Source organism: Rissa tridactyla, chromosome 3 (genome assembly GCF_028500815.1).
Source record: "Rissa tridactyla isolate bRisTri1 chromosome 3, bRisTri1.patW.cur.20221130, whole genome shotgun sequence".
In the NCBI taxonomy this organism is placed as follows: domain Eukaryota; kingdom Metazoa; phylum Chordata; class Aves; order Charadriiformes; family Laridae; genus Rissa; species Rissa tridactyla.
Genome location: NC_071468.1, coordinates 62691495 through 62709215, shown reverse-complemented (window position 1 = coordinate 62709215; position 17721 = coordinate 62691495). Strand labels below are relative to the sequence as shown.

General features: G+C 43.8%; 1 protein-coding gene across 3 annotated transcripts in view; it reads right to left on the bottom strand.

The window, feature by feature from the left end:
* NHSL1 (NHS like 1) overlaps positions 1-17212 on the bottom strand; it is a 186884-nt gene extending 169672 nt beyond the window's left edge. For all 3 annotated transcript variants that reach the window (XM_054195848.1, XM_054195849.1, XM_054195850.1), the window contains exon 1: positions 16739-17212. In XM_054195848.1, the coding sequence (XP_054051823.1) occupies positions 16739-17096 (358 nt within the window). In that variant the 5' untranslated portion in view covers positions 17097-17212. The remainder of the gene's footprint in view (positions 1-16738) is intronic.
* Between the last annotated feature and the right edge of the window lie 509 nt (positions 17213-17721).

Below are 17721 nucleotides of genomic sequence, written 5' to 3'. Positions count from 1 at the left end.
AACTCAAGGCCCTAAAAAATTCTAGACCCTATCTTTATCTTGGGAACGCTATAAAATATTTTTTCCATTAGCACTTTCCACATCTAACATTTCAAAAGCCACTGCAGACATTTACATCTACCATTCACAAACTTTTTATTGGGAATCCTTCAGAGATTCATGTTACATAACTCAGCTGGGATAAGTATTTGAGAGCAATTAATCACCGGGGTTATCACATATATATCTTATGTGAAATTTACTTCACCGAAGTCAAAAAGCATTTGAACCTTTCCACAGAAATCCTCAGACATACCTGATGAAGTAATTTTGGTGTGTAGATATACATTATAACCTCTGCCAATTTATGTGATAAAACCATTATTCGATTGGTTTGCAAGGGTTTGTTGGAATTAATCAAAGTGGGGATTTTTGAGGAAGGCTTTTCAGGATTGTTGAAGCAGAAGGAAAGATTTCAGCCCAGGCATTAACGAGCAGAGCAGTGAGAAAGCTGCCAACACAAACTGGATTTGAAGGAGCAAGCATGAACCATGGCGTTGCAGAGAATGTCTCTGGGCACGCACATAGCCAAGCAGGTGAACAGAAAATGCAAGACACCTTTGGACCATTGCAACACTGATCACTAGAGAAGGTACTTCTGTGGTGAATTTCCTAGTGCACCAGAATGAAGTGTTATAATAATAACAAAAATACTAATTTCATATAATGCTGGGGTGACAGAGCACTGGAACAGGCTGCCCAGGGAGGTTGTGGAGTCCCCTTCTCTGGAGATTTTCAAGACCCGCCTGGATGCAGCCCTGAGGGATGTGCTCTAGGCAATCCTGCTTTAGCAGGGGAGTTGGACTAGATGATCTCTAGAGGTCCCTTCCAACTCTGAAGTTTCTGTGATTCTGTGAAAAGCAATGCCTTGTATTTAAATGCCTATGGAATATCACAGGGAATAATGCAATTGTATTCCTTTATCATTAAAGTCGTCTTAATCGTCACAATCAGCCCAAGTCTGCAAAATACCAGGCACTCCTACTCCCTTCCTCCTCAGATCTGGTGGATAGGTTTGGCCACTGATGCCCTTATTCATCAAAGCCAAACTGATCAAAGTGAAGTTCAACAGATGGCAAGCTGATTCCAGCCAGATCAAACTTGTGCAGCCTACAAATTGGAGAGCAGCTTAATCCATTGGGATATCCTGTTTCACCAGGAGCGAGATGCAGGCTCTGATACTAGCTTATTCGGACGCGCCACTTGAGTTTTCTGAATTTTCTTTGTCTCAACTGTAAAATGGGAATTCTGTCATCCTCAGCCCTTTTGACCTCTATGAGTGAGAATGTCTTTTAGCTATAGCTATGGCCACATCTATGCTGTGGCTCATTTTTGAAACATTAGCCTTCAAAGGAGGGACGTTGTTCTTCCATTTAAGGATTTATCTACTTTTTGTGGTGGTATTTTCATACCGAAGTTTCACAGTTCTTTGCACATCAGTCAATTCTTCTGCACCCACAAATTCAGTAACAGTATTTCCAATTTCCAAAACCAAGATCTGTCCCTTCAAGACTTGTGGAGGAAGAACATCTCTAACCTTCAGGAAAGCCTTAAATCATACCAGAGGAGATCTTGCAAGCTTACAGTACAAGAATGCTGGTCATTATTAGAGGCCTCACATGGATGCTGGCAACCGCGAGCACTAAGCATCAGTAGTACTCATAGGATTTCATCCGCAGCATTTTAGCTTTTGTTGATTTTTCACATTCATTTGTGGTTTTGTTTTTTTTTTTTTTTCTTAAAATTCCCTCCAGCAAAACATCTGTTCTTGTAACCACTTTACCTTTTCCATCCACAGCAAAACAGATTCATTAAATGCAGAGGAGACATCAACTGGATACGACAGCACAGGTAGCCACATTCCCCCACTTTCTGATCTGGGGGCACCCCAGACCGCTGGCAGAAGCCCAGCTGGGAGCCACCTTGGCAGCTTCACACAGCATTGCTCGGCCCACCACTGCTCTACAGCAGTCCTGATCTTACACCAGACTCATTAACAAATATTAATAAAGCTTGATCAAAAACTCAAGGGCAATCCTTAGCTAGGAGAAACTCTGTTTCAATATTGAAAAAAAACAGCTTCTAGAGCATCCCCGGGTATACCACCATTTGGCTGCTTCTTCCACTGCTAGTAATTCCCTCTCCTCTCAAAACAACCCCCTCTCTGTTTTTATAGCATTTCAGTGGAGAAGAATGAGGGGTAATCTCAGCAATTTTGCCGAAACACAAACCTGTGATAGCTAGAGCTACTGAAATAAATGGGGAAAAGCTGGAGGTGGATAGGGCTCAAAAAGATGTTTTTTATAAAAGAGTAATTAAAAAAAATATGTAACACAACCCACGCACAAAGCAAGCTGTTTGCAGAGAGAAAGTAAAAGGAATACAATAGCATTCACTATGCAATAGATAGGCAGGATGTTGATCTAAAACAACTACTAAAAACTACAACTATTACAAAACATTGGGGAACACCCGCCTCCCCTCAAAAAAAAAAAAAGAAAAGAAAAAAACAACTTACCTACACACTTTTCACTTTTTTTCTCTCTCTTACATCTATTCAGTACTATAAACGCACTCCCAAAGCGCCAGCCTCAGCATTTTTAACTCCTGAAGCAAACGGGCTTTTCCCTAGGAAGACAACGCATCAGTCTAACGAGGGACTGAGCTCCAAGGATGCGAGCATGGGGGAGGGAGACTTCAATATTACAACCCATCCATCACCCACTCCTATAAAGCTCTTCTGTTCCAAGTTCATACTTAGCAACTCAAGGTCAAAACTGATGTTGGAAAATGCAAATCCTAAGTCAACCCAGACTTTCACCCCTCCATGTCTTCTCGACCTTAAACGCAAACAAGAAACAGGCAAAAGAGATTTTAGCTACATGATCTACTTATATAAAAACACGTATCAAGGAATATAATCAACTTAAAAATGACTGCGAATTAGATTATTGATCTACACTACTAATACGGGTTAGAAAAAATTAGAATATATGCTTTTAGGATAAATTGCCTTTACTTCTTTGGTTTTCTTACAGTTTGGACAAAGTCAATCAGTTGTTTTCATCTGGTGGGGGCTTTTTTGTTTATGTTGTTGTTGTTGAGGGTTGGTTTGCTTCTTTTGAGAGAGACACACACAAGGATTGATTGAAAACACCACGGGGAAAACTAACTGCTTAAAAAAAAAAAAAAAAATCAACAAAACACCAACCTTTTCCTCTCTGCTAAAAAACAAAGGAACACATCTCTATTAGCCTTTGGCTTTAAGAAATCCTGGGTCAGATGTGCGCAGCCTTAACAAAGAAGAAAAATAGTAGCTATTATGAATAAAAAGCAAGGGTTTCTCTGCTGCAGTGAAAACAGGATGTATGCCACAGGCTATAGCTATTCTCCTTAGAAACACAACAGGGGGAAAAAAAAAAACAAAAAACCACACACCACTAAAATCATTCATTATGCTCAAATACTTAAGGCCAGACTTTTCAGTGAACCCCATTTTTGCAAGGTTCCACAGCAGAAAGCAACCAGAGGTGCCAAATACCTGAGATTACAAGCTTATCCAACGGATATTTCCCCAAGGTGTTGTAACCAACAAAAAAAAAAAATCAATTTAAATTACAATACAAAGATGGTGTAAGACAAGAGAACTCTGACACAAAACCGTGATCTAGTATTTAAATCTCTTAATTTTAGGATGATCTGGTAGTCTTTAGAATTGTCATCTCAAAACTTCTTAAAGTTTTATTCCAAGAGCTTACATATAACATCTTTCATATGGGGAAAGTCCTGCCAAGAGCTTTAAATATAGCTTTATCGAATGCCAGTTTGGCTTCCTCCATGTGAATTTGGACACTTTAACGAGAGTTTATGAACTTTCATTGGAGAAAAAAAAATGACTGTATAATAATAGCTTGCCATCCATGTAAGTAATAGGTTATGTAAAATACCAGATAATCCCGGAGTCTAACAAAACCATTTTAAAATAAGTGATTTTTCTCCAATAGCTTTTATTTAGCCCTTAAATCACAAGTTTCATTTAAAGCACCATCACGTGTACAAAGTCCTGCCAATGAACTCAGCCTAAAAGGATGCTTACATAAGGGAAGGATAGGCAAATGTGGTAATTAGCAGCAACTCAGGATACTGAGGGACTACTTTATTTGATGAACTGCTGATGTGGATGATGAAAAAGGTGTTTCCCGTAATTCTCACTGGAGTTCAGTTGCTTGTCCCGAGCAAGGTGAAGAACACAACTATAAGGTATCTTTTCTAACCTGCTTAATAAAACTCCCGTTGACAAGCAAAGGAAAAACAGGGTATTGTATTAATGTAGCCTAGATCCTAGACAATTTCCAAAGAACTAGCCAAGAATCTTTGTCAGAATTTTGAAAAAAGCCACTGCTGAAATTCTTAAGTACGCGGAAGGGTTGTTCGGGGCTCCTCCTGCAAACAGTGAATGCTTTTCAATCTCTAAGAGACATTGCTGACAGTATCTGCAAGATGAGACACTAGAAAGTTTCCACTATCTCCACTGGAGATAGTTTCCATCTTTCTGATATCAAGTTTATTACCTTGCCTTTCAATAGAACCAGTAGGTATTTTTGTCGAGAGCATTAAAGTTCTTCCAAAGAATCACTGCAAGGTCAGAAGTCCTCAAGTAAATAATTACGTGGTTTTTGACTGCCAGCTTTGTTACTTAAGATTAATTAACACTTTCCCTTACCCATCCTTTTTCAGATAAGCACGCTAAGCCATTTACCTAAGGCCACAGAGTACGCCAACTTTCTTGATCAGGTTGTCCATCTTGGGTACTAATTAGCACCCCTCTTGGATAACCTTCCAGTAAGAAGAACGTATTAGTGTTGCCACTTATAATGTTTTGACAAGAGGCAATGAACACAAACTGAAACACAAAAAACTCCATTTAACATAAGGAAAAACTTTTCTACTGTGAGGGTGGTCAAACACTGGCACAGGTTTCCCAGGCAGGTTGTGGCCGCTCCATCCATGTTGATATTCAAAACCCAACTGGGCACAGACCCCAGCAGCCTGCTCAAGCTGAGCCTACTCTGAGTAGGGTTGGATTAGGTGATCTCCAGAGGTGCCATCCCATTTCTGGGATTCTGTGATTTCAGTGACCTTTTCCTTGAAAAGTTTCATTCCATTCAAACTCACCCAGTCACAGCTTCAACAACGGTCACGGAGGCAGGGGAGAAATAAAAACCAGCATACAGTTCAAGTATCTTTTATAACACTCTGTAAGTGGAGGCTGTGCTCTAGTGTTAACTGTGATCACGCAGGACTTTCAGTCTGGTCACTTCGGGGTGTAACTACAGCATTCGTACTCAAGCCTGCGATTTGGTGGGATCTGCCTTTTTTCTGTTGGTCATTTTTCTAATTTGATATTTCTGTTAAATGTTCAGATATTCTTGGATTCTCCCTGGTAAGTTTAAACTTTTACCAGAAATATACACATGTTTTCACTTGTCTTCAGGATTAAGTTTATTCATAGCCTATTTCTGTAAGCCACTAATAATAATCTAAATTAGAAACACCGTATGTGTATTGACGTAACTAGTGATAAAAAACCAACTGAGCACAAACGTGCCAAGCTGACAGGAGCTCAAATGAAGACAAGCTTTTGTCTATTGTGACCTAATTCATTTTTTTTTTTTACCAGTTGGTACTAAACAATGCATTTAAATCATTTAAATGTTTTATGTATTAACCTGCAGCACATTATCTCCATGTACAATGCTAAGTGACCTACTCTTTACAAGCTGTAGCTATTTCAAAACTGCAGCAAGTTTCACAATTTGTCAGCAAGGTTACTAACAGTAGCAAAATGGTTTGCAAGGAAAAAAGCTCCTGTATTTCGTGCCTTGGGAAAAGGGGTGGGAGAGGAAAACACGCTCTGTTAGAGCAACGGGGTCAAAACAACACGCCTCGAAGAGCGCTCCCTCCCATCCTACATACCACGCTCTGCAGAGGGGACATCCCAAATTACAGAATTCAAGCCTAACTCGGCAACAAGTGGGAGCAGGCAAGATAATAAATACTGCAGGTGGCTTTGGTCTTCATTACCATCAAGTAGATGTAATGTCTCTATAACAGATACGGAACAAACGGAGGCTTCTGTAACGCGACAAACTAAAAAACACCAAGAGCTCTATGTTTTTGTGGTATTCTTTGCCTCAGGCGAACACTCTGTGGATTTCTAATTACCTGCTCTTCTTCTAGACCTCAAGAAGGCCCATGACTATTGTGAAACTTCAGGTTCTCCAACACAGATTTTTTTCAAACCACACTTAACTAAATTGCCATCTTCTAGCTTGACTTGTATGTGTTAAGACTAGACTCTCTTGGAGGAAAGAGCCTCATGCTCACAGTTAAATCTGTATTGTGGCTGTGCTAAGTAAATGCTTTCTAATATTTTAAGGAAATTTGCAAGTAGGCCAACACGGCAGTTTCACCTTCCTCCAGGATAAGCAAGCACAAGCTCTCTCTTCTCCGTTCAGGGGGCATCTTGCTGAAGGGCAGCCCTATCCTACCACCGACCACCAAGACCAGGCAGGGCAAGAGAACTGGCGCAGCCTCACCTCATTTTCTCCAGCTTTCCTGAATGTAGAGATCACAATCACAGACTACGATTCTGTGTCTTTTATAATACAGTTATTATATAATTACGACTGCGATTATAATTTCAAAATCAGCTCTAATAATCTATTTACCTTTAAACCACCCCTGTTAAGATCATGCTCACCTCCCCGGGACGAGGTAATCCCTACCCAACGCTACCCGGGATTTCAGCAAGCGCGGGGGCAGAGCCACTGGGGCACACGTTGCACAACCTGGGGCCAGCCCAGCTGCAGCCCCACGGGGTCCGGGCCCCCCCCCCCAGCCTCTGCGGGACCGCTCCCCGCAGGGCTCGGGCTGCCCCAGCCTGCCCAGCAGGACTGCACAGGCTCCCCGCTGCCAGGGGAGCAACCAGAGATACGGGGGAGGGCGTTGGCCCCACGGAGATCAGTTGCCATACCAGTTTCCCCTGTATCTGGGCTTCCATCAAGGTCTGGAACACAACTGGTACGAAAAACCTGCTGTTCTCCCGTTATCACCCTTCTATTTCCTACCCTATCTGTTCCCTATGGCGTGCATTCAACCGTGCAAACTGACTTTTAGTGATAAATATGCTTATATCTTATAATACTCTTGATATTCTATCACGTACACATGCTACTAAAAAAAGTAAATAAATCAAGCAGGAGGAACTGCACAGTAACCACCTACCTTTGTTTTAATAGAGCAAGGAAATAGTTTAATGAACACGTTTTAGAAAACTGTATCTAAACTAACACACCGAGGCATATTAAGAACATTATATTATTTTCATTCTTTCTCCCTCATACCACAAATAGAACAAACTTACTAAGTTCTTTCTCGGATTTAAAATGTTAAAGTTCACAATACAGGGCCTCCGTCTTTCCAACACTACAAATCAAAATAGCGTAAAGGAGACTATAACTATATACTTCATTGAATTATTGTTCATATTGTTCACATTAACATACATCTCAATCTTACCAAGCAATTCTTTCCAGAATTTCTTGGATCATTCAAAATTTGAGAAAAAAGGATTTTATTTGCATCAAGTCCAGAATAAGTGGGGTGGGGGGTGGATCTTGTGTAATGAATCAAGCTTCGCTATCTTTCTTCTAAATTGAAAATCAAGTACCACCGCTAACAAAAAAGGGAACATTTTAGATAAGTTTTATAAGACCTTGATCCCCTTTCCTGGTGGTTGGCTTCTTTTTTCTAATTCAGAATGTTTTAAGCACCTCTACAGACAATGTGGCTAACAACATTTGAGGTTTTAACATTTAAAGATACTACATTAGCCAAACATCACTTGGTTTTTCGAGCCACTGAAGCAGATTCAGTTACTCAGCATCAACTAGATATTGAATAGGAAGGGAAAGCCAACACCACCCACTTGGGAGCTCTTTCCTCCCATACAACAGGAACAAAAGGTGCCACTAGAGATAACCCACAAAGCATCCCTCTCTGGTCCTGCTGAGCTTCCCGTCAGCAAAACCCATCTGTTGCCAAAAGCCAAAACTCGCCAAAGTAGAAAACAGAAGACAGATGTCCGTTTGCCAGGAGAAAGACTAAACTTGCTTTCTTACTCAAACCCATGCTGTTGAGAAGGCTTACCAACGTAATAACCAGACACAGAAGAATAGATGTAAGCCAGCAAGCGACAATATTTATCCCACCACTTAGAAGCTGATGAGAGCTCTTCTGTAGCCAGCACTTTGATACTAAAAAGGGGGGGGGGGGAAGAAACAGGAGGCGCAAAGAGAAAGAAGAGCATTAAAGTATGGTACGCTACCATTTAGAACATTCTGGGGAAGTATCTTGTTTTCATTTTCCACTTGATCGTTCAACCAGAAAAAAAAGAAGCAAACAAAAAACCCCCCCACTATTGCTATTACTCAGTATGCTTGAAACCTCTACTTTGCCATTTTTCCATTACAATTTACATCAATATTTATTGCCAGTTGGAAAATTAAGTGGCTCAATTCTTCAAATAGCATCCATAGTTTCAATTTACTTCAGGGGACATCTGTTTAGGCACAGTCCTAATCTCTGAAAATTAGGAGCTAAGTTAATTAAAAAATTACAATCTTAGATTAATCAAAACTTGCCTAGTTAAGATTACAGCCTGAATACAGTAAAAGGAATATCCAATCAACTGACTTAACAGATCTACTGGTTGTCAAGATGTTAAATTTCAGATTAAAACAGAGCTGCTGCTCACATGTCGATTAGGGAAATTAAACCTAATGAAACATGAAAGCGTTCTTTAGGTTAAAATGTTATAAGAACTCAACCACAGACATACATTAAAGTGAATCCCTTTGAGCTCTCTCTTTTTTTTTTTTTTTTTTTTTAATTTCAAGTAATGCCTGGATGTTCTCACTTCTACCACCGTAATGGTGTAGATGGTTTTGCTCTTGATTTGCACTCTGATAGCAGAGCAGTAGACATCTCTGTGCTTGTAAGCAAAGCATTAAAAATGAACAAAGGGACATACTCAAACAAGACAAAGACTATTACTGAGGTGCCACAACCCCAGCCAGAAAGGCCTTACGACGGGGTTTGAGATGGAGGGGTGAGAAGGGGTTGTCTTGAGAAAGCCAGAAGCTCCACCAGATCTCACCCTTTCCTGTCTCTGCCTCCCATCCCCTCACCTCCTTCCTCCCAAATCCTACCAACTCTCAGGTACACAGAGCGCGTTGCTTTTGAGGAATGGGAGATGCACAAGGCCAGTTTTATCGGGCATGTCATGGCGGGGGGGTGGGGGGTGAGGTGTAGAGCGGACATTGAGACTGTCACCCCTCAGAGCAGGCAGGACTGGAGATGGAGAAACACCTCAGAGCACACCTGGGGCAGGGAGCCTGAATGACTAAAGAAAAGGAGGAAGAGAAGAGGAAGGGGGGGGAAATAAATCAGGCCTTAACCCACAAAAAGCGTAGACCAGTGGCTCCGATGGGGAAATTACCAAGAGGAATTATGGCAAAGCAATTAGTCGGCACTGCCTCTCTCTGCAGGCACAGCTCCCCTGCCTGCGGGCTGCTCCCTGACGCAAGCTCAACCACACTCAGTAGGGCCTTAAACATTCTTGTTCTAACTACACAGAATTCTCAAAGGGCAACGAAATCTCATACGGACACAACGCTGATTAAAGGACAAGAGGCCAATAAATAAATAAATTAAAACAACCTAACATAAAACACCATCATTCACAAAGGGCAAAGAAAAAAAAAAAAAAACACACCAAACAAAACACAGCAGCCTGAAGCCAGAAGAAGCCCTGCCCAACTGAAACACGGTAAGACATAAATACAAACAACTTGCAAAGTCCACCCACATTAATCTGTGCGTAACCCACAGGTAGAAAGATATTTTTTCTAGTCTCCTAAGTGGCATGTCATCCAGGCTCTCTGGAGACTGCCATCCAACCAGCAGGTTTCCTATCAAACCTACAGCCAAGAACAACATTTAATTACCGTGTTTAATTGATCTTGTTAACTGTTAGGGAGGACAGCTTTGATCTCGCCTGCTGATAGCTAGCTTACGACTACAAAAGAAACTGGGACTTTGCATAATTGCCAAGCCTTCGATGGGCATTTTTTAATTCCTTCTACTTCTCGATCTCCCATTCTGTTTGCGGTGCACTAACACTCCTGGTAACAGGAACTGAAGCACATGCCCTCATTCTTCCTATCATTTATTTAAACATGCGGGGGCGGAGGGGGGAAGGAAGATGAGGAGGAAAGGGAAGTTCCCCCTCCTTCACCCAGAAATATGGAAAAAAGGCCAGGAATTACCATAACTAATATGGCCTTGGCAACGTTAAACTCAGTATCCCGTGGCTGATGGCAGCCGGCACCAAGGGCTTTGGAGGAAGGTGCAGGAATCACTAAACTCGTGTGGGATAATCTGCTCCCCATCCCCCCTGAAAGCCTCATCTGACTCTCCACAGGTTAGAGGGTGGTTTAAATTCCAGGACAGAGGTTTTGAGGAATTTCAGTGGCTTTCCACTGTGTTGTTTTATGTTTGTTAATAGGTTCACCCAAAAAACGCCTCTTCTGCAGGAACTTCATATTAGCAGCTTAGGAGGGAAGCCCACAAGACCAAGATTACTAGCTCGCACTCAACCAAGCTGAGACTGTGCCAATACTAATAGGAAGCGAAACATCTGAGGACATTTTATTGTATCCTAAAATATCTAGGAACCTTCAAAATAAATCCTAATTAAAAACAACTAAATACAAGTATGTTTAATTCATTAACTACCTCTCCTAAACACCGTTTTCCTCAATGATCAAGCCAATCATAAGATCTACGGAAACAAATGTTCACAGGTGGTGTATAATAGGTTCTGAGCAATGTACAAAGCAGCTCTAAATTTCAGCCAAAGAGTGTCAACTGTTTTCAAAACAGCAAGCCAAGCCCTCGCCAAACTGAATTCAGCTGGAGCTCTGCCACTCAGCAGCACAGCAACTTGGCCCACCGTCCCCATGGGAAATCTTTTTCGAACTCAAGACTTTCTTCCTGCTTATTTCAAACGAAACCTCCTTTGGATCAGGTTGAATTTCCACAGATAATTAGTCTTGCACTAGCTAAATAAAACGAGAGTTATATTGCTTTTGAGCAGCAATCTGAATAATCACAATAGGGTAAAAGAGAAAATACCTTTTTTTTTTTCCCCTAGGGGAACTTAGGAATTAACTGTTTAACACGGACTGAACTTTGCTAATGAATCTTCATTTTACACGGGAACAGAGAGAAGAAAAGTACCATTGCACAGTCACCTGAAGCATCTGTAGAGTAATGTAGCCAAACTGTAGCTCCCAAATACTGTTAGAACAGAATTTTTCCCCTGAAAGTCAGTCCTTTCTCACCAAAGATTCCTCACCAGCACACCATGGGTTTTGGTGGTTGGTTTTGGGGTTTGTTTGTTTGGGGTTGTTTTGTTGGGGAGGAGGAAGAGGAGAGAGGAAGTTTTGGTTGGTTTTGGGTTTTTTTTTTTTCTAAACCTTTTCCCAAAGAAGGTTTCGTCTTGTTCTTACAAGACGACAGATATCTCGTACGCTCTTTCCTTACGCCACAAGCTATAGAAAGCCCAGAAAGTCAGCCAGCCTGTTCATCTCCTGCCTAGTGCTGATACTGTCTTGAATAACGCTCACTTTTGGTGGCTAGGGATGGAGGAGGGGTTTCCCTAGGAATAAGCTGAATAAAGCTTCCTGTTCGGCTAAAGCAGGAAATGTGCTCCAGTACTGCCTTGCACACAAAGCGTGGAAAATACTTACTAAACAAAATAGCAGGAGATGAAGTGTAAACTGGATTGTCCGTCCATCATGCAGACAAATAGAAAGCCATACTCACCATCCCCCGAGCTCTCTTGCATTAATGTGTTTCAACTTGAAAAAAGAAATAAATGCATATGCATACACGTTCTGCATGAACATCAAATGATTATGCTGTGCCTTTAAAACCAAACACTGAAGGGTTTTAAACAACAACGCTAATTAGGAGGTAGCATTTCCTCCCTCCCACAGGATCAGTTTCTTCTTGTTAGAATAGGAGGTACAACTGGCCAAACCCCATCCTACTACTGGAGAAACTGAACCAGAAGTTGTCATTAGGTTAACCTCCCAGCATTTCTCTCAAAATATCTCTTCAGAAAAACTGAAGATAAATAGCATAGAAGATGGAAGGGACAGCCTTCCAGTCTGACAAACCATTAGGATTCACAGACAAGAACAGCAATATTAATTTTTGCACAAGTATCTGCAGATGGTAGAGGACAAATATTAATGGAAAGAATGTCCTTCTTCATGCCCTATAAAAACAATGACTGTTTAAGGCCTCACAGTGTTTCCCAAGAGCTGGCCTTGTAATTCACGCAAGACTTCTCTGCTGCCATCACGATGAGCTCTGATCACTTCAAAGAGTTGTCCTCACTCATCCTCACCCACCCTGACATTTAAGAACTGAAAGTGATGAAAACTACATCACCTAATGCTAGGTCACAGCTACGGATGCACACTGCTAAAAGATGAAAAGCACTTAGGCAAGTTCCATGGTGTAAAACATATTATAGCAGCTGGATCCTGGAAACATATAATAAAACACCACGCAAAACAGCAACACGCATCAGCTTAATGAAAACCTGATGAAAGACTGTTTAAAAAAAAAAGACTACTGAATCTAATTAATTCTCTAGACATGGCTAGTGCAGTTAAACTAAGGTCACAAGTACTGCATACTACACTTGAATTTTATAAACTGCCTTGAGCAATTAGTGCCTCCCACCACAATGAGTTATAGACCAGTCATTGGCCCCACAGGGACATGTCTCATCATATTTTGATGTCCCTTCTTATGGCACAACACCCTGCTCATCATGCAAAGCTCAAATACACGCCAGGAAAGTATTTTACTAAATGGCCTTAAAAATATCCTTCATTGAAACAGAGTCAGGCACAAGTTTCCCAGTTGCGGGACATAAAGGAAAGCATCTCTACAATCCTAAATGGAAAGTTTAAGACAACCAAACCAAACCAGAGAGAGACAAACCATTCCAGTGAATCCCAACAGTGGCAAACGCTGGAAAAAAACAACCATTACTATGATTACGTAGAACTGAAATCTACCTTCAACATCCCGAAGCGAATGTGAAATTAAACTCTGCGAGCGTGTGCGGCACACCGATACAAGACCCCTGGAAAGCAGGCCTCCCAGCTGGAGGGCATGGCAGAAGTCCAGCCACTCTTGGTAGATGAGGAAGTTTTCCCCTGGTAAGGGTTGCAACGATGCAGCACCTACTGCAACACAGCACATCCGTAACCAGTTTGACGCATCAGAAAGTTCTTTCACATGAGGTGCAATGAACGGACGTACTTGAACTAACGCATTCACTACAGGATACCAAAGAGTATATAACAGAAGAGAAGCAGCAGAGACCGTTCAAGACACATTTACCTATTAATGCTCCAATATATATATATCTAGGAGTATACGGATCCTACACACGCACTGTACAGCCAGACAAGCAAGTGCGGTCCATGACTGTGAAGAATGACTAACTGGAGACAAAGAGCTTTGTCCTGCCTGCTTTCCCTCCCTCACATCCCCAGCCGTGCTCAGCAGGGAACAAGCACTAATGGACCCCTGTTATCTGAAGGATACTACATGGAAACTTTACTCTGAAACAAAATTATGACAGTACACAAATTAAAACCCCTTACGATTTCAAAGTATGTACTTTCCCAAGCACCAGGGACATATGTGACGTAGCTTATGCCAGCTGCCAGACTGCAGCTACATCCCAAGAAGTGGCTGCGACCCGGATTTGAAGTTTGCTAGTCCTCTTCCAGTCCTTCCCATATAAGATCATGCTGGGATCACAGAAGTCACCCTGGGACCTTCGGTTCCAAGAGGAAATTATTGTCTGGGCCCCACAATGAGAACAAAAGCCATTTATTCAAGTAGAAATTACCCATGATTTGAAAAGCAGGTGTACAACGTCCTATCCCCTCATCCTGAAAACCAGAGCAAAATACTTAAATCATCTGATACAACATCACGCTGCATCTGCCTGTACACCACAACTGATACAGTAGTTTACAATATTTTCCCCATAAGAAAAGGTTTATGAGCAACAAGAATCTAGTAAATGGGAAAGCAATTAAATTTGTTTACTTTCCTTGTTGTTCTTACAGTCCCACACCAGCAAACAGCTTTCTCCCTGAAGCTTGTGTATCTTCAAAAATGGGAAGGAAAAATCCCCCTTGTCATTGTTCGCAAACAAAGCCAGCATTATTAAACCATTCTCTTTGTTTTGCAGATATTTCCCTTTAATGCCAGGAACGGGGTTAAACTTGCAGACAAGCCTTGACAGCTTGCATTATAGAGACGTTCATGATGCTAACTACAACTGATCATCCCACCCGATCTCCTTGGCCAGATTAAATACGTAGAAAGCATACAAGAAGGGAATTGATACGTCTTTATGTGCAACTTCATGTCAATATGCTTACCCTACACATCAATTCCTTGCGAACAATAGGCAAATAAAATAATCTTCCTTTACAAAGAGTCTGCATTTCATACAATTAAGAAAATTAGAAAGAAATCGGCATTAGTTCTCATCGACTTTAATAAATGAGATCTTTGAAAAGTAAATATTAACAGCAGCAATGCGGCTGTTAAGTAGCAAAATTAAATTTGACTGCAGAGATACCACTTACCAAAGAATTTAAAACCAAGCAGAGAAAGCCAAACATAAGAACTGCGTCCAGTTTTGGGAATTGCAATGACAAGAGCAAAGATCATAAAATTAAAAGCAATAACAGGCTTAGCTCAATGAACTGAGTTGTAATAAAAAAAAAAAGTAGTAAATATGTAACTTGTGCAAAACGATGACCAAGAGAGAATAAATGTCTGACGCATGTAAAATGTTAGGGTTTGCACAGTGCAGCACTAGCCTCGTATCACCCTTCCCTTTAGATGTGTTGCATCAGTGTATGGTAATAATTAGGTCCCTATTTGATAAATAAAAACTGCTTCCTATCAGGGCATCAATGTAACGTACCACCATACTGCAGGTATCCCCGGTAATAAAGCAGTCTCATTTCAAATCTGACTGCACCATGCCATGCCAAACTAACGTAACTCTATTGGCAGAAAAGGATCTACCTGTCTTGATGAGGAAGAAAAGCTCCTTAAGTTTGTCAAGCAATTACAAAGCACCAAAAAAGTCAAACCAGTTACCACGGAACTTTAGCCTAACACTTACAAACCACAGAAAGAGCCTTTTTGTAAGGCTGATGATGGTTTCCTCCTTTGGAGGAACTGTATACTAAAGCATACCATAAGGAGTAATTCCGCAATGAAATAGGTAAGTTACCCATACAGGGCTGATACTCTTTGAATCTTATCTGTGAAAGGCCTTCCGCAACAATTTTCTTCCAAAGTATGCCATATGCAAAGCAGGCTTTCTACTTCCATTTAGAAGAAAACTACTGGTGGTCTCTGAGCAGCAATCCTATTTAGGCTAGGCTCATACCTTACACAGCTGTCACAGAAGTTGCAACACAGTTCTTTGGGTTCCTGAATGTTTCCAACACATTGAGAAAGCTAAACTGATGTTGCAGGCCATCTTTCACTTACTCTGTGGGGAGCTAGGACACACACAAATGAAATTCCCTGTAGAAGATACAATTTTTACGGGATCCTTTCTCCAAAGTTGGACCAAGCTCAGAAACAACTTTTCCTATAGCTGTGTGTAGCTGTACAGTGGGTTGCTTCTGAGGGCCATTTTACAGGCTTAGAAAGAAACTTAGCAAGAACCTCCCCATGCTGCCGCTACTTAGGAATCTGAGGCCAAATCTGGATGGTGCTGCTTGTGCTCCCTCCGTATGAAGTTGAAAATACAAACGTGGGATCAGTTCTGCACACAGAGCAGAAGCCCAGGAGAACCGAGAGATACAAAACCAGCTGCAAAGTATATCCAGGTTTCTGTTTACTGAGGTCTTCCCATGCACATTACAAAAGAATTAATCAGGCATGTGGGCTGAACTGTCAGAAGCCCAGCTGATCCGAAGTCTAGCGCAAACCCGACGTAAACACACAAACAAACCCACCCCAGCCCTCCCTCAGGATTTACCGCACCATCTCCCGGCTAAAGCCAGCCGCTCCCCGCCTCCCCCCGTCCCCCCGCTGCCGACACCCTCTCCCCGATGAATTACATTTCTTTCCCAGACGGAGGCACTGGGAAAACGCCAGCAGCCACTGGACACACACACCCCCCCACCCCCCGACACGCTGACACCGTCCTGCCCGGCCGGCAGGCAGCGCCGGAGCCGGCGGGACGGAGCCCGGGGTCGGTGTGGGGGTCAGCAGGAGGGGCACAAGCACCGGCGGGGCCACCTGAAGGCGGGAAGGGGATGCTTAAGTTTCCCCTCTTTCCTCTCTCTTTTTTTTTTTTTTTTCTTTAAATAAATAAATAAAGCAAAGGCTGCCGCGCAAACCGCACCGCCACCGGGCAGGCGACCCCCGGCCGGTTCCCCCCCGCCCTGTCCCCGCCACCGTCCCGGTCTCGCCGCGGCGGGGAAGGGTGGCCACTCACGGATTTTGACTTTGCGGTGGTCCAGGCGGGCGAGGAGCGCTTCCAGGGCGCCGAGGCGGCGCTGGAGCCGAGCGTTGCGGTGGCAGAGGGAGTCCGCCTCGCTGAGGATCCCGCCGAAGATGTCGCCGGCGCAGCGGGAGAGGTCGGAGAGCTGCATCAGCAGCGACACCAGCGCGTACGAGCTGACCTGCTCCAGCGCCCCGAAGAGCGGCACCGCGCCGCGGCGGCGCCCGCCTCCCCCCTCCGCCGCCCCGGCGCGGTCCCCGGGTGCCGGGCCGCCCCGCTCCGCGCCGTCCCCGCCGGCCTCCTCCAACCTGCACAGCTTCAGGGGCTCCAGGGTCCGCAGGGGGAACGGCATCGCGGCCGGGGGAAGGAGGGCAGCGCAGGGCACGGTGGCGGAGCTGGGGAGGGAGAGAAACTAGGCGTCCCCGGCGCAAAAAGTCTTCATCTGAGCAGCGGTGACAAAAGTTCAGAAAGAGGAGAGAGAGAGAGAGAGAGAGGGAGGGAGGGAGGGAGAGAGAGGGAACAACAAGAAATGAATCGGGGCGGGAGGGCGGCCGGGCTACGCACTCCGGGGCCGGGGGGGAACCGCCGCTGCCGCCGCCGGCTGGGCGGAGGGGGAGCCCCGCACGGCGCCCATGTGCGGGAGCGGCCCCGGGAGGCGGGAGCGGCCGCGGGAGGAGGGAGGGAAAGGGACCGGAGGGGAGGGGAAAGGAGAGGAGCGGGGCGGCCGCCGCCGCCGCACGGCGGGCGCGGGGAGAGCCCGGGGCGGCACGGAGCTGCCCGGCGGCCGGGAGGCAGGAAAAAGCCCGGCTTTCTCCCCCCCGAATTGGAGATTGGGGAAGGGGGGGAAGGAAGGAGGAAGCGTGGGAGGGGGGGGGGCTGAAGCGCCCTGGATGCGGCCACAAAGGAGGAAAGGCAGCCAGAGAGCGGGGGGAGGAGGAGGAGGAGAGGAGAGAAAAGCCCGGAGCAGCCCCACCTGG